Source organism: Dermacentor variabilis, chromosome 7 (genome assembly GCF_050947875.1).
Source record: "Dermacentor variabilis isolate Ectoservices chromosome 7, ASM5094787v1, whole genome shotgun sequence".
NCBI lineage: Eukaryota > Metazoa > Arthropoda > Arachnida > Ixodida > Ixodidae > Dermacentor > Dermacentor variabilis.
In genome coordinates, this window is record NC_134574.1 from 156,363,339 (window position 1) to 156,383,645 (window position 20,307).

The 20,307-nt window shown below is 50.2% G+C and overlaps 1 protein-coding gene across 2 annotated transcripts in view; it reads right to left on the reverse strand.

Moving 5' to 3' along the window:
• Cph (BCL11 transcription factor chronophage) overlaps nucleotides 1-20,307 on the reverse strand; it is a 662,450-nt gene that overhangs the window by 237,556 nt on the left and 404,587 nt on the right. For both annotated transcript variants that reach the window (XM_075699818.1, XM_075699819.1), the window contains exon 3: nucleotides 15,511-15,588. In XM_075699818.1, the coding sequence (XP_075555933.1) occupies nucleotides 15,511-15,588 (78 nt within the window). The remainder of the gene's footprint in view (nucleotides 1-15,510; nucleotides 15,589-20,307) is intronic.

The window sequence follows — 20,307 nt, forward strand, 5'->3', positions numbered from 1 at the left end:
TGGCTCTCTCTCATTTTGGGGGAGGTAAGGGGGGTGCGCCGAGCCACTTTCACGGCGGTCTGCAGAATCAATTACGTGGACTGTCTGCTTGTGTTAGCGCCTTATGTAACGCTTATCCTTACGGTGCGGTCGGCTGAGAAAGAAAAAAAAAGAAGAAATGGAGAATTGGATTTGTGCCCGTTTTGCGCTCTCTCGTGTTCATCGGGTACCGAGATATACTTCGTCGAAGTTGATTGGTCAACTTAGCATGACGCTTCTTAGCGCAAAAACTTGAAAAAAAAAAAAATCAGAGAGACACAAGAAAAGGAAAGACGAATGCCCAAGAAGAAGTTACCTTCAAGTTAATTGGTCATCCTGGTTGTTTACAGTTGCTGGTTCTTTTCTTTCTGTTCTGACAACACAAGCGTTTTGAGGCTAGGTGTCTCACTTTCGGTCAAAGAATGTTACAGACTAGGGCGCGCAAGCAAACGTAAAGGACTCAGGTACACGAAGGAATGGCGTTCTCATAACTGCACATGCTCCGTACGCTATTGGGTTGCTGTTTAGCTAGCTTACTTAAGCAAATACTACTGGTATTCAAATCACGGGCAGCTAAGGTCATGAAATGTACGCTTGCGCTTAAAGTAAGTAACGTCCTGTAACGTAATTCTAAAACTGTTAATTGCAGTCCCATACCTCAACTCGCGAGACTAGCGCGAGTCAAGATGTATGCTTAAATATAAAGTCAAGATTTTTTAGGTAGAAACACGTTCAAAGAAAGATGGAGAGAGAAAAAAAAAGAGTAAGATAACTTGGCTACCGCGACATCGTACAACAGAAATCGCTTGGTAGGCAACATTGTCTATAGGCATTCGCGGTCTGTTACAACAGAGTACTTCGAAAACTGGAGCGGTCCGCAACACCGGTTCCTGGTTATAAAGGTTCAACTGGTGAAACATAACAGGCCCCAGTGGATGACGTAGTTGCGCCCGCACGACTCACGCTAATAATTTAGAGAGCGCATTTATAAAAACATATTACCCGAGTTCCATATATCGTCCAGATTTAGTGTCTGCACTACATCTGACAGACGACACGCGATGAAACATGCTCTTCGCGCTTTTATTTTTCGTCCGGGCGTCGTCTGCTCGCACCGGAAGCGCGGCCATGTCGAACAGGGGCGCCACCGTCAAATCACAGCGCCGCCTCGCGCCAACGGCCGAAGCACAGAAGAACTGCTCGTTACTCGGGCACTCGCGTTTCCGTACAGATCGCCGGCAAACCCCGGAGCTGCAACGCGTAGCCTGACCACCACCACCCCCTTTGGCCTGGAGGGAGGAGAATTAAAAAGAAAAAAAAGAGAGAAAGAAACAGAAGAAAAACGGCTCTTTCATCTCTGTGCAACTAGGATTCGCGTAAACCCTTATTGCCAGGCGCCCCCCCCCCCCCCCCGCCCCTCTCACCCCTAGCCTGCCGCTGGGACTCTCGCCCCGTGCGTGACGTCCACGGGCGAAGTACAAAAGGGTTGGCTGCGCCACGCGCTCGCAGGACGGCGCAACAAGACGCGATGCGGCGTGGCGCGCGCGCGCGTGTGTGTGAGCGTGTACGTGTGCGTGCGTGCGTGCGTGAACATCCTAACGAACAACTGCACACCCTCCCAGCTCGGGCCAAGCACGCGCCATAGCCAAGATGGCCGCTTGTTTGTTCCTGGCACGCAGCACGGGGGGCTAATTTTTTTACGAACTCACCGCCTCTTCCCCTTTCGCGGTTCAGATATCCCAACCCTCCTCCTGACATCGTTACCCTAACAGGCTGGCGCGTGCCTGAATATACAGTCTTCAATACCGCTCTCCAGCTTTGTCTAGCCGTTCTTTCATTCTTTTTCTTTTTTTAGCTCGCTACAAAGGCTATAAAAGAAATCTCGAACTATAATAAAGGTTGCGCGATGACGCCTACTATGCGGCGCGCCTGACTACTGTAAAACCTGGTGGCTGAAAAGAGAGTCGCGTGGCCGCCGCGGTGGTCCCGCATTTCACGCTTGCTAAGACGCACCCGTGCACGCTATATAAAGGAAGGAACGGAAGCTTTCACTGCGAAAGTTATACACATGCCCCTCGAGCGAAATGTGTCGCGCCTTAAAGGACTCAGCATCAACGAGAAAAGTTAATCTGCAGCAACCAGCCGAGCTGTCCACGTTGCTAAGTTCAGAAGAGTTCAATTCAGCTTCTCTGGAGCAGGTGTGGTGCATTTAGGAGCGAACAGCGTAAAGCAAGGACAGAAGGTGACTAGATGCTTTGCTCGATACCAAGAGGAAATATTTCCGGCACCATGCATACAATATGCATTTATAGAAGAAAAAAATAGCAAGAGGCTCCGTAGTTTCAATCTTTTGCATAAAGAAAACGGAATGATTAAATAAACGGCAACATCATCGGCATCACATAGCATAAACCACATGTACGAGTCATAACAGCTAATTATTCCATCAAAGTTTCAAGCATAGGCGATAAGCGCTGTGTCAAGGATGCGGTCAATATTAGGGGAATCAAATAATCTGTGCCAGTAATTGGGCAAATAAACGTGCGCATTTGTGCAAGTACAGAAGCTCTGAATTTCTCTCCATCCAACTGTTCCTATTTTACTACATTTTAGGTGATAACTGGAGCTGTCGTAATGCATGTGCAACTGAAGAAAAAAAAAAAAACGTTCGCCTACTGTTAGTAGGAATAAAACAGCAACTTTTTCAACAATTTAGTCGAATCCAGGAGTGTGTCTATAAATACGTGGCTGCATGTATTGTATCGCTAAAGATAAAATTCATTCCTAATTTTTTTTTTCTGGGACTTAGGACTAGCGATGTCAATTAGCATACGGACTGTACATCGGAGAGTGCGGTCGTTTCCAGGACGGCCCCTCACCATTTCTTTCCTTCTTTCCCCACACGGGAAAAAAAAAGAGGGAAGGGAGCGCGGGGAAAAAAGGACTGCAAGTATAGACCACGTACCAAAAAAAACTACGACCTCGTCTGGTGCCCGGCGCGCGCGGCTTATCGGGACTCGCGCAAAGGGGAGCGCAGGCACCGCATGGCCGCCCATTGTCCGTTACGTATATGGCCGCCCGCTTTATGCGTAACCCCTTTTTGCCAGTGCTCCCCGCGAAGCCTTTCTTCCCTATTCACGGCGTCGCCACTTCCCTATCCCGCTGCCACCCCTTCAACCGGCGTCCCACCGGTGGGCCTGCCCTCGCGCTGGCGTTGGACGTGGGACAGACGGCCGACGAGCCGACTATCAAGCCAGCCAGCCGGTCAACCCAAGCAAGCCAGGAGTAGCCGGTGTTGCGTTTCGCCTGCGACACGTGGTTTTGCCGGCGCGACTGCGGCGGGGCGGCAGACATTTTGGCCCGATCGTCGTCGCCGCAACACTCATCGCCAGGTGTTTCCAGGCGCGACTGCGGCGATGCGACCGCCTAGGGATCATCCTCGCATTCCAGTCATTGTGCCCGAAACCGGCGATGCCAAAGCAGGGATCTCATTCCAGTTATTGGGCCCGAAACAGGCGATGCCAAAGCAGGGATCTCGTTCCAGTCATTGTGCCCGAAACAGGCGATGCCAAAGCAGGGATCTCATTCCAGTTATTGGGCCCGAAACAGGCGATGCCAAAGCAGGGATCTCGTTCCAGTCATTGTGCCCGAAACAGGCGATGCCAAAGCAGGGATCTCATTCCAGTTATTGGGCCCGAAACAGGCGATGCCAAAGCAGGGATCTCGTTCCAGTCATTGTGCCCGAAACAGGCGATGCCAAAGCAGGGACCATCCTCTCATTACAGTCATTGTGTCCGACCGGCAGCGCCACGACAGGGTGCTACGAGATCGTGCTCGACATGGTGCTACGGCATCGCTACGACAGTGTGCGTCACCATTAGCCCATTGTACATTCACGTGCTCGTCTTTTGAGGGGTTCCTTCTTGCCCTCAACTGCGAGAGTATAAAAACAGCTGCCCCCGGACGCCAAAAGGGAGGGCTCCGATTTCTTCTGTTGAGTGAAGTGCTCTCCCGTCTCTCTACTACGGTCAAACCTGACCACCAACTCTTTGCGATGTTAAAATAAACAAGTTGTTTCGTTGTTACCAGTCGACTCATGCTTTGCCGGGACCTTCGGATGCTTCCAGTTGTACCCCAGGCCGCCAGGCCAACGCTACCCTTGGGGCTTGCGACCCAGGTACAACCACGGGCGTCAGCGCCGAGTTCCCAACAGATCGTACCAGCAGTCCGATCCAAACACCGGCCTTGGGACAGGCCTCCGGATCCCGAACTGCCCTAACTACGCGCGGACACCCGCGGTATACGCTAAGTAGTCCGGTGAAGCTTGACAGCGCTTTCTCTTTCGGTTTCTGCGAGCGAATGCCGAATCGTTAGATCGCCTTAGAGAAGCTCGTGGTTTGTCCAACTTTCGGTAACCCTTGGTTCCTTTCTTTCCGGACATCGGTGCTTCGCGTTGCAAACCGCGCCACATACATACAGCTTGTTACATACTTGCGACTATTTTACATTTGCCAAACCGCGGAAGAAAATGAGAGATTCAAACGAAATAATGCGCGGTCTGTTTCGCGCCTCACGTTGATGCCGTAAGTAAGACGCTTACGTTTTTCGGATAAAACTGCGGGACTAATTTTCCAGAGCGCTCTCGCGCGCGCTTCACCTCCCTACATATACATTTCACCTTCGTCGCCACAGAAGAACGTTGTATACCAGCGAAACAAAAAGAAAACGCAGTGACTTCGACGCAGCAAGGGGAGAAATGGGATTCGAAGAGGGTACGCGGGGAGTTGTGAGATAAAAACCGATAAGCCCTGGTGTATACTATCGGGAGAGGATGATTTGGGGAAGGCGAGGGTTGTCCACGCACGGCGCTCACCGGCTACGCGAACATATGCACGCTTCCATCCACTGCACGAGAAAAAGTGTTGTGTCAGCCGTCGAAGAGGAGGTAACGGAAGAGTCGAACAAAAGGCAGGCGGTGGGGAATAAGGGGCGGTGTGGGGGGGGGGGGGGTATTTGTGGACACCGGGAGGGATCCCTACCGAGCCGCGTGGAAGAAGCCTCGTTTGAATATTACGCCAATTGTTCGCCGCTCGAACGTGGACGCGCGCTTGTCCGCGAATACTCACCGGCTATCCCAGTCAGAGCGAGCTTTTTTTTTTTTCAAAACACCTAGCGTAATATTTTCGGTGTCTATCCACTGCCCCCCCCCCCCCAACTCCCCGATCGCAATCGTTTTCAGTGAAAAAGAGAAATCATTTTCGTAACGGTTCTTAGGGAGAACTGCCCCTCCTCTCCGCCCCCCCTCTCACCCCACTCCACTAACCCGTTCTGTATTACTTTTTGCGTTGCCGACCCGCTGCTTTCAATCATGCGCGCGGGTCCTCCATGAATCGAGAAAACACGTTGGCCACCGTTTCGCCAAATTATTGCTTATAGTATACCTGTCTTCATGCGTTATATTTTGATGTTGTGTCCGAGCGGATAGCTATCCGGAACGAGCTTGATGGGCTTCGCAGTAGATTGTGCGCGGCTTTGACATTCGTAAAGGGCAGGCAAGTTGAAACGAGCGTAATCTGCCGTTCAGGCGAAACAGCCCTCGCTGATATACTAACTTCGCCTGACGACATCGCTTCGTTCGTCACGATTATGTGAAAAAAAAATGCGATGTTCCGTATGCTTTAGTGAAACTCGGTCGTTTTGGTGGTTACGGTGATGAAAGCAAGAAAATAAAAACGCCTCAACGGAAGGCCCCCCCCCCCTCCCCCCCGCTTCCTCTCAATATCGCCGCGCGAATTTCGTCCCGCTAACAGATTCGCACCCCGTGACAGGGCCTGTGATCTTACTTGTAGTTGCCCGTTGGCGCCTGAGATAAGAACGTTTAGGGGGGTCTGTCTCTTGCCTACACGACAGCGGTCTCGAACACAGATACTGACCCGAAGGCGGTGCGAGTATCATCCACGCAATATATATCTATGCTAGGTGGTCCCACCGATCGACCTGCCGAAAGGACCGTTCGCGGTCGACTGGAGTAAACAGGAAACGGCGACCTTGTTCGGAGATAAGGAGAGACAAAGAGATAACGCGCCTCCGAGAGGGACGACTAAAGAGATGAAGCGCGCTTTAGGACTAACGAAAGCGAGAGGGTGAAAAGACGTTCAAAAATAAAAAAAACCTCCCTGCAGAAGACCTGAGAATGAAAAGGCGGAAGAGACCAACTGCTCGAGACGGACGTGTGGCCTCGAGCGAAGACTGTATCCTACGAACGACGACGAGGGAACAAACGAAGACCACCCGGAGCGCGCTGTCGCAGCGCCGTCTGGCGCCAACAAGTCTGGTTCGGTAATAGAGGCAGCAAAACACTGTCTCGAGCTTCGTATCCATTGTAGGGTACAGGCCAAGGTAATGAGAAAATGCGAAGGTATAGGCTTTTCCATTTCCTTTAGCGACGTGAGGTCGGTAAACTATAAGGCCAAGAAACAAAGATCGTCGGGAAGCTTCGGCATATGGGTGTGGAGGTCAGGCATTATTATGATGTGCCAGAAAAAAAAAAATTCCCATTTTAGCCACTACATATGCTGCACGTCTCTCACTGCTCATCCATGCGAACCGGCGTCATGGGCTTTCGGCGTTTGACGCAGGTGTAATAACACAGTGAACGGAGAACGCGCTCGACATTCCATTCGCATTAGCTCTATGCACCTACATCTCCTTCAAAGCTGCCCTCATTAGGTGAAACCTACTTTACAGAATTTTTTTTAAATTCTGCCATTAACAGACGAGACGTCAGGGTTCAAGATGAGCGCCGACGGCTACGGTAGCAAAACGAATAGTAGAAAGTGTACATGTAGAAGCCACACAGCAGACGACCGAAAAGAAAAAAAGGAAAGCAGACGAAGAAGTAGTGCAGGAACAGACGAAGGTTTCCCGCAGACGAAACCATGAGCGGACGACCACCACCACTGCCGCCTTCGCAGCGAGAGTCGGCGAACGCTGGAAACAAAAGGTGCTGCTCGGAAAAAGGTCTCGCAGAAGGCGGTAAAAATAAGCGAAAGGTGGACGTGAGAGAGAGATAGAGAGAGAGAGAGAGAAACGAAACCAAAAGCAAAATCTCACGACCGCAGCCAGCGGGCGGTGGGCGAACAAGAAGAAGGAGCGCGGGAAGGCATCGCGCACACGTATGGCGCGTCCGGGCTATACGCGGCCATATTTCACCCCGCGTGCCAATCCGCGCATCGCGCCTGTCATGGCGCGGCGGACAAATTTGTCCATTGTCGGCCGCCGCCCTCGGCCCCTTCGAAGCCTTTTTACGAGCCTCTTAGCGCGGAACGACGGTGTAGGCGAGGAACAACCAGAAGAATGGCAAGAGGGCAAGACGGCCTGCGCGGCTCTGGACCTCACGCCTGGTCATAACAGGCCGCCGCGGCAACCCATAATTCATAGCGAAACGCCAAAGCTCCCTCCGCGCCACCTACCTGCACTCGCCTTTGCAGACGCCCTGCGACCCACGCCGACAACGATACCACCGTGCACCACAATAGGCAGTCGACGAAATTCCAGAATACGTACCTTTTTTTTTCTCCCGTCTGCTTCTTCGATTCCGCAAGATGCATTGTGACGTCATTTTCTTGAAAAGACGCCTTCAAAAGAAGTTATCCCCCCCCCCCCTCCTTTTTTTTTTGTCTCACTGCGCGGTTTTCGCACTCAGCGCTGTAACGGCGTTCTACCTGAGACAAGTCTTACCTACGTGTTCAGCACATATTGAAGCACACCGGCACACAGAGTTATCAATCGAGTCTTATCTGTACGCACTGCATGACGAATAAAATACAAACACAAGAGTGACAATACTCCACACGCAACAAAATCAGCTGTGCCGGTTGATGGCGCAAACGAGAAGAATACATCGAACGGTGAATGTAGGCCACTACGTTGTATAAGGGCGTGATAAAAAAATAAAAAAGAAGACATCTGCACGTTATGTGTATGGGTTTTACGCATATATGCACCCGCGTGAAGTAGGTTGATAAAGTTAAAAGGGCGCGACATCCAAACACCCGAAACTCCGTATCGATCCGACGGCATCTTCCTGACCTGTGCTGACATTGAGACCGGCGAGAATTAGGTGGGACGAAGACGTAAGAAAAATAAAGGGAAAGAAATATGTCTACACTTCCAAGCTGCGATGCAATAAGTTCGCCAGCCAGAGCGCGCGCACCTTCGAAACGTTCGCAAAAGAACGCCGCCCTCGCGGTTGAGGCGAGTAAACGTGAGGTTCCCGTTCGCCCGTTCATAAACATCGCCCAGTCCTGTTAAGAAGCAAGTATGATTCTTACGCAGGTTATTGCTATTTGTTTTTCTGTTCTTGCCCATGTAGCAAAGCTGCAGGGTCGTAGGAACCCTCGGACGGGGTGAGGGACACGGACGGTATATTGATTGCATGCTCGCGTGTGCAGGAACAAAAAGGGTTGCCATAAAGACGGAGAAGTCGAATGAGAGATATATGAGCGCCACTTGGAAGCTGCATGGCTCGAATCGCGGGCACCACCTGGACTAAGCGAACTTAATCACGCTCTATACCAATTAAGAATTACGTCACGCAATATCACGCTTCGTGTGCAAGAACGACCCCTCCTTTTTTTTTTCATATGCTTTCACCGAATATCACGCAAAGTGATCCGCGTTCTAAAAGGTCACTTCCCATTCTAATGTCGAATTCCAATGGCGGAGTCGGAGCAAGTTTTTCTGCTCGTTTCGGAGCAAGTTTGTTCCAATGACAGAGTGAGGGTGGGAGTAAGGTATTCCAATGAGAGAGTCAGAGGGGATTCAGAGTGGGAGTCACTCCGTGGAGCAGAAAAAGATGCTCCGCCAAAATCGGCGGAGTGGACCGGAACTCTGAGTGACGTATTTCCTTTACTACGTTTGTCTGCTGGGAGGCGCCACCGGTCACGACTCGCGAGGAAGCAAAAGCTGCAGCACGCTTAGCGAGATATCCATTCCGCACTTTAAAAAAAACAACAGGTGAACGGCGCTGAAGAGACAAGTGACCGGTGCGGTGGTGGTGGGAGCGAACAGCGGAAGGAAATGACAACACGCAAGGCATCCTGGGTAACTCGGAGATTGAAGTTCCGCTTCCGCCTTGCTCTGGCGGCGCAGCTTGTGTTTCACTCGCGGATTTGGAGGCGTTGCTCTACGCCAGAGTCGAGTGCTCGCTCGCGGAGTCCGACGGTTGCTCCGACTCCGCCATTGGAATTCAACATAAATTAATTCCAGCGTAAGTTGAAACGACACGCAGGCCAAGAGCCAGCAAATTTTCGCTCGGCGACGCCTGTATACAATAACGGTCCGCGGTTGTCTCAAGGTAACCAGCCCTCGGGTCGTTTTTCTGCGAAAAGCATCCCCACGGAAATCGTAATCGAGGGGCGGAAAGAATGCGCGAAGAATAATTTTCATCGTTACTTCTTCCTTTTTCTCTCGGTTCGTTCCTTCATTCTTCTTCTCCCGATATGATGTCGCGAGTAGCAGGCCCGCACGGATTGTGACAAAGAGGACGCTGGCGGAGAGGAGGTTATACAGCGAGCCGGCAGCGACGAAGCGCGCAAGCGCACTCAGCAAACCTCGGCGACTTTTCTGCATACGGCATCGCTCAGCAGAAAACGCCGCATCGGCGGCGCGTCCAGCGTTGCCGATCCCATTCGTCGTCGTTCCTAACCCGTGCCGCCTCCCCATTCCTTTCACCTTTCCCTTCTTCTCTGTCGTTCTCCCTTTGCATCACCAATTTCTCTCTCTCTTCTCCCACCCGGGAGGACCCCGAAGAAGTCCGCGGGAGATGTGTCTCCAACCCCCACTGCCTTCCTCGTCCCCAAATCCCCTCGCCGACCACCAAGAGTACCGTGCTCAACTCCTCCAGCTATGGCTACAGCTCCGGATCTCCCGGAGTCTTTCTTGTCTTCTCAGTTTTTCCGGCTCCCCTTTTTCTACTTTTGCCAACCCTTTCGCTGACACACCAAGAACAAGAAATAAGCGAGGTGGGGCGGCAGGGGGACGTAGGGGAGGGGGCGGAAGGCCTGACGCGGTTGCCGCGTGCCGCCGTCCATTCCCGAAAACCAGAGCAGCGACAAAAGGAGAATGAGGAGCCGCAAGCCGTTCTCTGCGTTCTCCCCCAAGATTTCCCCACCTTTCTTTTTTGAGCCCGTCTTCCCGAATCCCTTCCCTACTACCGTCGCCGCCACCGCCGATCACCCAGGGCAGAGAGACGCAGGAGCCAGGGACGCACGGAATGGGGAGAAATGGCGAAATGAAGGCTGCCCGCACGAGAGCCCGCTCAGGAGAGAAACAAGAGCAACGAAGAAAACGAGGAAATAGGGAAAGCAACAAGAAAGAGCTGGAGCACGCGCCCAGGGCTTCGCGGCATGACTGCGGAGAAAGGTTGGCAGGCACACGCAGCGTCCGATGCGGTGCCGATCAATAAACGCCATAATAGGAACGGCGTCCCGGCGGCGACGACGACGACGAAGACCTATCCCCGCTGGCTGCCACCTCCCTACTTCCCGCCCGCCTTCCCGCTTTACCCGGTGCTGGATCTCTTTCGTATCTTTTTTATTCTTTTTCTGCTTCCGCAGCGATGGCGCGAGCCATGCAAATGCGGAGGATGCTTGCAGGCATCCTCCCTAAGAGCCATAGCGTGGCGCGGTGTGTGTGCCCGGAGGACAGCCAGCTTGCGCGACCCCTTTGCTGCCTTTCTTTTATTTTTACGAGCCTACGACGACCGCCTCTAACCTTCTTCCCACCCTTTTCCTCCTTTTATCCTCATCGGCTCTGCTTCATCTTGGTTTTCAGCTGTCCTACGGGCAGGCTCGTGTTGTCTTTGGTTCTTTTCTGGGTTTTTGATCGCTAGTGCGCCCGCAACTATATGACGACGTCGCATCGTCCTCCTAATTCGCATTCCCCTTGCCTATTTTCCCCTCTCTCTAGCTCCACCTGTCTTCTTCCCCTTTTCCCTTTTCTCCCTCGCCATCTCTTTCTTCAAACGCGAGCTGTCTCGCAAAGACGTACCGCGCGCGCGCCGACGCTCTCCTTCGCACGCGAAAGGCAGGGTAAACAGGACCAAAGAAGCGACGCTCCTCACGATCGAACCCCGCCCCGTTTTCTTCTTTCGCTTCTCGCCTGGCGGTTCATTCGCCTTTGGAACGCAGTTACGGCAGCGGTCGATGTCAACAGAAAGGACTCTTTATACTTTATTCGTCAAACCTTCTTCTTTTCGTTTTCATTCACGACCAGGTCGCGAACCTTTTCTCCCTTCATACCGAATTTCTCATTTGGCGTCCCCACTGCGTGCAAGGCAGCAGTTCGCTCATCCGGTCATCGATAAGTTTGCCGTCTCTTTCCGACTGTCACTCGCTAACGTACGTAGCGGTGGTGGTCCGCACCCGCTGCACTTTCCCTGCAAGGTAAAACGGAGCGCGTCAGTGCTTCAGCTTTTTTCCTTGCTGCGTCCCCATTCCTTCCAGCTTATGAAGTCTCTTCCATTTCTCTCCACGCTTCCCGCCTCGCCAATGTATCTCATTCGCTTCTTGCCAACTCTCCTGCAGGACGACGCGGACACCTATGCATTTTTTATACTTCCGACAAAGGGCAGATTCACATTTCCCCCCTTTGCTCATCGACCACCCCTTTTCCCCATTTTCCTTTAAGATCTATTCCAGTGAATGCCTATCGCCGCCTTCGTCAGAGCATCCCCTCATCCCGTACGTCTGCGCGATCTCCCGCTATTTCTTGCTGCCTTATCTCCCGGTGAGATGGCTGGCATTTACTTGGCGTTAGGTTTTTTAACGCTTTCTTTTTTGTAACTGTCGTTACTGAGGCTAACTCGCTAGTGCTTCCCGATCCCAAAAAATGACATCGTTTCTCCTTCTTCGGCTCCGTTCTAGCCCGTTCTATATAGCACGCGTTAGCCGGCGCGGAATGCGTTTCACGACGCCAATTGAAGAGAGACAGAGAACCGTATAGGCGGCGTACTCTTGTACGTTTGTTTTCTGCAACGGTCTCTCCATCTTTTGCTTATTCTCAACGCGAGCAGGATCACGCACGTGCCGCGCGTCTAGTGCCGAACAGCCAATTGTCTAGAGAGCGGGCGAGATGAGAAAAACAAAGAGGGAATAAAAGTAGGGAAAATCCTTAAAATGCACGAGCGACCGGCCACTTCAAATCGGGCTACCAATAAAGAAACCGGGGATCAAGGGGCACGAAACAAAGATGCGCAAAGAAAGGAGGAAAGAAAGAAGAAAGAAAGAACCGCTCTGCCCTCTTCAAACCCGGCCCTGTCCCCTTGCTAACCCTTATTTCGTTCGCTTCCCTTCTCTGGCGAGCGATTGCAAATTGTAGGGGCAGCGCAGACAACGGGATGGACGTCGGAAAAAAAAACAGGAAGAGGGGAACACTGCAACGACCACGCATGATGACGACGGCCAGAATCAAACGAGAAACCAGGCGGAGAAGAGTTCTGCGCCCCGCACACGGTGAAGCGGGAAGAATGAAATAAAGAAACATGTCGAAAAGGTTAGGGGTGGGGTTAGTGGGGAATAAGAGCTGCGTGCGTATAACGGGGAACAGGAGGAGGATGGGACCTTGGGAATAAAGGGAAAACAAGAGACGGACGAGGCGGAGGAGAGGATGGGGAGAGGCGGGCCACTCTGACGTATGCAGACCGCGGGATCAGGAGGGGTCTCGCACTTTGGGTGTCACGTGGCCCACGCGCACGTAGCGTGTAATATAGAGCGACGCATGCATGAGAGCTGTAGTAAGAGAGAAAGAGTTGAAAGAAAAGTAAAGATATGGAGGTCCGCGGGAGCAGGGATGTCCGCAAAGTATAAGAGAATAAGGCCGGTCTCGTTTCGGGAAAGAAAGGGGAAAAAGAAAAGTTATACACAAGCACTAAAAATAAAATAAACGACATATAAATAAGAGTGCCTAGAGGGATTTCAGAAACGAAAATGAGGCGAGCTATACAAGGAGGCCTTACACACACATATATATGGGAAGGGAAAGGATTGGTTTTAAGGGAACCGAACGGGAATGGCCGGGCTAAAGCGAGGCTTTCGGTGAACTAGGGGAAGAGAGCGCCTTTGGTCCCGGATGGCGTAACAGGAATAGGCTTTCGCATGCGAAGCGGTCCCCGGCGAGCGAGCGCTCTGTACTGCTGCTGACCATGGAAATCCCTGCCAGCAGCGATCGCGTCCGTTTTCCACGGATTTCGAACGGTTCGCGCGATATCGGTTGGTGTGCGAGGTTCTACACGCTGGGCTCGAAACGGTCGGGCAAGGACTTAGCGCTCGTTGTGTATCGCAGCTGCGGCGGAGAGCAAGTTGTCGGAATAATAATAATAGAAACGAAACCAATTGAGGACGTGGACGCGCATGGTAACATTCTTGCACGTGTTCCAAGCGACAGTGACGATTACGATTAGATCAGTATCAAGTATGGTGTTCATCGGCAGGTGAAGTAGTGTTAAAAAAGTGAATATATATATATATATATATATATATATATATATATATATATATATATATATATATATATATATATATATTTGCATCGTTGCACTTTTTTCTCGATCGAGTTCAAGCGAGAGCGCGACGATTGTAATATTGAACGTCATTGTGGGGACCAGTCAGTGAAGTACAGTCACATAGTTAAAGATTACAAAATGTAAAAAAATAGAGAGATTTGGGTCTAATGTGCATGGGCTGCAGGAAGGTTTGCGTTTAGATTTAGGCTGGCCAACGGCGCCATGGATTTCTCGGCCCTCCTGAACTTCTGTCTCGGATTCAGTACTACAGGTGATCACACTCGAAGACGATCACACAGTCTGGGTGCTTTACGTGCGATTGGAGCAACGTTTCCTAAAATCCACGTTGCTAATTTTCGCTCATCCGCGTTGATCATTCGCAGGTTCCAAGACTTCAATCGATGGCTATCGCTGGTATGAAGAGCTATTGCACGTGGTGCAACGTAAAACTTTGTTACGTACGTTGCAGTTGTTTTGTCGCAAAAAGGCATTTCCCTTACAAAAAATTTAAGTAGAACACACACACACAAAAAAAACGTCATCTTTGTGAGCGCGGCAGTGACATGCACAAACCGAATTTAGGAAAGGTTGGATTAATGGCACGCACGTGAACCAAGAGGCAATCGATCATTATCACTATGATAAATAATTAGTTATTGCCCGACCACCTATAAAAAAAGAGAGAAATAGAAGCCGTTGCATAGTACATGTCTCTGTCACAGACTACGTTCGCCTAGGTGGTGAAGGAATACTTGCAAAACATATTTTTAAGAAAACATTTGCGATAGAGAACCACATTTGGCAGCCTTGAATCCCTGGAATACGAGATCAAAGCGAAACAGCTATTTTCGTTTAGTTTCGTTTTCACTGTGTCGCATGCGAAACGCTCCAACTCATTGGCTCGTCCATTCTCCAACTGCTTCTGTTTGTCTACGTTCGGTCATCAATCACTTTCTTCTTTTTTATTTTTTGGCGTGTAATATCATACAAATTAAGTATCGCCTAACGCCCTGGAATATTTGCGCTTCATACCAAGGAGACGCGACTCTCTCCATCCCAACGCCCGTATTCTAGAGCATTCTTCCAAGCTCCACACTCCTCCCCGACTCAAGAATGTCGATGGTAGCGCTGCCCTCCGATAGAAGTGGTCATTGATCTTTGCTGACACTCTACAGCGATTCTCGATCAGTGCACCGCCTTCTCCAGCGAAGTGGCAGAGCTGAGCACGACTCGGTGAAGTGCGCAGGAACGGCTTCGACTGGATCCCTTATCGCTCGTCCATGACGAAATGAAGCCAACGTCACCTTATACGTCATACATACAGACAAACCCGGCCTCCACGGACTCGATGCTTTGTCTACGGGCGGCAGAGCCCTTGTTACCGCATGTACCATGCGCGTTTTCTAACCATCGTGGGATACTTGTGTAGTACGTGTGGAAAGGCGATCCGGACGGTGGGTTACATATATGACATTTCGACACGTTATTAATCGTTAAAATTTGTCCCCCTTGACACATTTTTCTTATCGCGTCGTGGTCCTGAAACGGCGACATATACACGAGACGTCCACGCTTCATTAAACGCCAAACGTTCACTTCCTTTGTGCATTTACTTCGTCGTCGCGTTTGGTTCCGTCTTCAATCCGCGTTTCGTTCATGCAACTTGAAAATAAACTCACTCGGACATGGAAAACCAGTTACCCCTCTACAAGCCTTGTTGTGTAGTTAAGGCAAATCAGGGCTAAAACATCGGCTTTTCATTCATTTCGTGGTGGGGAAGAAAGGGTTGACTGATTATGGCAGCTAAGGAAAGGCGAGGAGGAAGCCGGTGACCGTCTTGTAACGACATATAATTTACCTGAAACAGAAGCGTATACTGTGCGGCAGAAAAAAAAAAAGAAACAAAGAACAAAGGTCGTGCAACTCACACTTCGTGTCCTCTTTCACGGTCAGAGGCTTGGTCTCGCCGTCCTCGAACAGCCGCACGAACGTGTCATTCTTTTTATCTGAAATAAAAGACAAGGCAATGGAAGCCGTTAGTCAATTTGACCTTAAAATCAAGTGATGCAAACACGAGAACTATGCGCGTGTGCATTGAACGTTTGCACCGAGCTTGACTAAACGAACTTGAGCCAGTAGTATGTACACACAGGTTCGGCCGTTGAAGGCAATGGGACTCGACAGCCATACGATCTCTTTGCACAAAGAAAAAAAGGAAGAAAAGGAATAATATTAAAGAAAAAAAATAAAGAAAAACAAGAAGCGGAAGCACATGATGATGAAGAACAGCAACGTGTACTGAGATTTTTGATATTTTCTTCTTTCTTTTTCTATTTTTTTTCGTTGAGTAACAAATTTGGGGACTTTGTGATAGCCGGCTCCAACGTAGCGTACCTTCCCATGCCTCTACGCCTATATATGTAAACAACAACAACAACAACAACAACAAAAACAACGACGACGACGACGACGACGACGACGACGACAACAACAACAACAACAACAACAACACCTATATGCCTCAGAATAGCCACGGTGACTCGGTGTCCACGGTGTCGGGGTCCCGAGCATGAGGTCGCGGGTTCGCATCCTGCCCACGGCGGTCTCATTCTGGTGGGATCAGAATGCAAAAAAATTTTCTCGCGTAACGTGCGATTGTGTAGCAATGTTCGCGTCGTGTAGTCGTGTAAGGAAGTCGTGTATCGTGCTTTGGGTGCACGCCAAAGAACTCCCAACCGTTAAAAATTAATTCGGAGACCGCCACTGCGACGCTCCTCACGAGCCGGTGTGCAGGTTATAGGGGCCCTAATACCCACATTCACTGCTGTCAATTACGTCGAATACGTCCGACTCTTAGAGGGTCACCGTAAGTAAGTTAGCCTGGCCTCGTGACGTACTTATTGGAGGCTCAATTTTTACTTGGAGGAAGAAGGTTATAGTCATTCGTGGGGGGGGGGGGGGGAAGAAACGTTTCCCTTCATGAAAGCCTCCTTCGGTAGTCCTACATGTTTCCTCATTTCTCGTGAGTCCTTCATATTGCGCTTCCTGTGAATGAGCGCGCGGTTGCTTTCTTAGAGAGACAATCAACGCTTTTCACCACCTTAAAAAAAAAAAAAAAATGCCACCCACGGCGTTCCCAAGTAAACGACCGATTTTCACCTAATTCACTCCAGCGCCGAGCCGCTCCCCCAGAGGGGTCAAACACGCACGCACATTTCCATCTGTCCTCGTGCACACAAGGACCGTTGCGTATGCGCGGCGGCAAAGTGCCATTTCACCAACGAGCCGCAGCAGCGAGCAGCGCATACGGCGTGCAAAGGCGCATCTCCGCCATGGCCGTCACGGTCCAGATTTCAAACGCGCTCGCCCCTAGCGCCCGCCGCTGACTTCTGATGAACTGCGGACACACACTCATATATATATATATATGAGTGTGTGTGTGCTGAACGCTTCGCGTATACTTATCCGTATAACGGTATACACATCACCCCGCACCGCTGCCGAGCATAGCGCGACGCACACAACGACGCAACAGCTGCGGACAGTGACCCAGATTCGGCCGGGGTGGGATGATATAGGCGAGGGGGGGGGGGGGATCGGTAGGAGCGGGGTGGGGGCACGGAATCGGTTCATGGTCGCCTCCCGTGTGATGGCTTCGTCGGAGGCGTCTGCCCACCGTTTCGGAAAGGCCAGGCTCGGCATCACAGGCTGCGAGCTTTCGAGTTGCAGGAAGTCCCCGTGGGGTCGGGATTCGTTTGCGGCGAAATTTCGCATTCCTATTCTCGCCCCCCCCTTTTTTTTTTACTTATTTACTACTACTACTATATTTCGGCGACAGAAAAAAAAAAGAGCAATGATCACGACGGAGAAGCCCGCATCGACTCGAATATCGTGCGCATTGTTCTCATTTCTATTATTATGCGCCGCTGCATCAGCCTCCGTTGCGAATACATATAAAGCACGGTCGATAGATGTCTTTCCTTGCATCAAAGTACTTCCCGTAACAAAGCGTAGGACCTGTACTACGACACACAATCAACGTAAACAGCCATAAATTACTGATTTTATTATCCCTATTCCGCCCCTACTCGAATTCCCGAAGCCCAGCATAGACCGCAGGGACATCCCTACTTAAATAAAATGTGTTTTTTTTTTTTTTTCATTGCCGACCGATAGATTACAGAGGCGGTAGATGAGCGACTGCGTCTACCTTCCACAAGCTTAGCCAAAGATTTTAAAGGAGAAATCGGGAAGCATATTCAGTCAGCGTCGACAATGACCATTTTTGTTTTGACTTGCTTCTATATCCGCATGTTTCCCCTTTTATTTATTCCGTGTAAAGGTAGCGCTGTTCTCCAGCCAGTAATGAAACCTGATTATTCGCATGCTTCCTTGCAAAACAAACAAACGTCACCTAATATAACATAATATGATATAATATAATATAATATAATATAATATAATATAATATAATATAATATAATATAATATAATATATAACTTAATTTCGAAAAACGATGACGACGTTGATGACGTTATATGCTTTGTTTCTGCCAGTTCTCGCCTTATTCCGGCATAAGTCACATTTTGCGTGCAAGAATCCAGCTGCTCGAAGATAAACCGGATCCCTCAGTCACGGCGTTTTCGACAGCCCTCTGCGCATCTTCGAATTATATGTTATACTAATGAGTTACCACAGTGCAATCCTCAAACCAGGTCGTTCCCGTGGTCTCCACTCTAAAAAAATAAAAAGAAGAAAGAAGAAACTGCTGGGTTTGACACTTAAACATTTCAGAGCGGGTTTGAGCCATCGAGGAAGGTAATAAACCAATCGGGGATCATTATGTCACTCAGCTAGCCTCGGCAAGCGGACTCTCCGGGGGCCCACATTCCCTTCGCTTTTTTTTTTTTTCCTCGCAGTATCGGTCCAACAAGTGACCCCTGTAAGACGCACTGCAGTGTGTATCGGCCGATAATGTTTGGTTTTGAGTCCTCTAACCTAAAACTCCCAATTAAACCCTGCCGCGTGCTCTTACGTCACTGTAGTTCTTGCCTATTTTTCCACGGTTTACGAGAGACGCCGTAGTGGTACACTACGGACTAATTTTGACCCACCGTGAGTTTTTAAACGTACACCTAAGTGCACGACTGTGTATTTTTCTTTTTTTCAATCCGCCCCCATCGGAATGCTGCCGTCCGCGGCCGGGAATCGAACCAGCGACCTTGTGCCCAGCCACGGCACGTCGGAACTATACTGAGTCACCACGGCCAGTAAGCTAGCCCCGATCTCCTCGAGTCACCTTCACCTTATCCGGCGGGGCACTGAAGTTTCTCAAGCCTCCTTTTGTGGGAACGCACTTCGTGGCTAGGCGACGGGAACAGTGATCGTGAATAGCGCTGTGTATACATACGGAGATCACGCGCCTTCGAACCAAGGCGGCTTTATTTAAGGGGGAAGAAAAGCAGCGGCGGTTCCCTTACAGATACAGCGGGGAAATCGGTAAAGGCGGAGCAGAGGTCGGTAGAGGGTGGGCACAGGGCGGCCGGGGATGGGGGGAGGGGGGGGGGGGGGGCATTAATTTTCGAATCGCCACCAGCTGCCGATTCAACTTTGCCCCGAGCGCGCCCCACCCGAAACCGGATTGAGCGCACGAAGTGTGAAGCATAAACATTAAAGGAAACTGTAATGATGGCAATCGTAAAAGCGAGAGACCTTTGTTCGCCGAGATCTCCGTGTAGAGCCGTTTAACCGAGCGGAGCAGGGGGTGGTCATCCGGGAATAAATTCAAAGTGATAGGAAGGAAGAAACCAGAAAAGAGATATCGGTAAAGCGGCTGATTGCGGCGACCGGTTCGATGAAAAGGCGACGCGAGCCGATGCTTTTCCATCGTGAAGTTTGCGTTATTCGAAGAAGCAACAGTTCGAATGCGTTTTAACATCATCCAGGTTGGGTTTAAACGAAAGTGCTGAAAGCCGTTTTAGTCGTATCGGGTCCTCTTTTCCCTCCAAAGATATATTCAGACAGTCTGTACGAAAAGTGTGTAGGCCAACGAGGCCGAGCATATGGGCCTATATAAGACGAAACAATGGAAGCTAATGAAGAACGCAACGAGAAATGATAGAGACCATACCGTTAAGCGAAAGAATGACAGATGTGTTGATTAGACAGCAAACGGCAGTAGCTACTATTCTATGCAGTTGAGATTAAGAGGTGCAAACGTAGTTCGGCAGGTCATGTGATCCATTGAGCACAGAGCTGGTCGGCTCTGTGAGTAACAGTGGTTGCCAAGCAAAGAGAAACGGAGTCGTGCATCGCAGTGAGTTAGATGGCGCGATGAAAGGAAGAAATTCGTACGAAATGCAGTGAGCTGATGCAAGACCAGGGCGAGGGAATATCGCCAGGAGAGGCTTTCGTCCCTACAGGACATAAAATTGTGATGTTGACTATGATGATGGCGATGATGATAAAAAGAAATTTTGTATGGGTGTTTTTCGTAAAATCTGAATATAGACAGGCTACAGACAGCACGGCTTATTGTCACGCTCTTTCTGTAGACTGGTCTCTATCAGAAGGTTTACAAGCAACCAGCTCGCAAGTATATATAGACCACAAGGGAATCGAGGAAAGATGGGGAAAATAAGGAAGCCGGGAGGAATTTTACAAGAAAAATAATCAATAAATAAAACCATGGCGCTTTAGCAGTAAAGACGAAAAAAAATGCGTT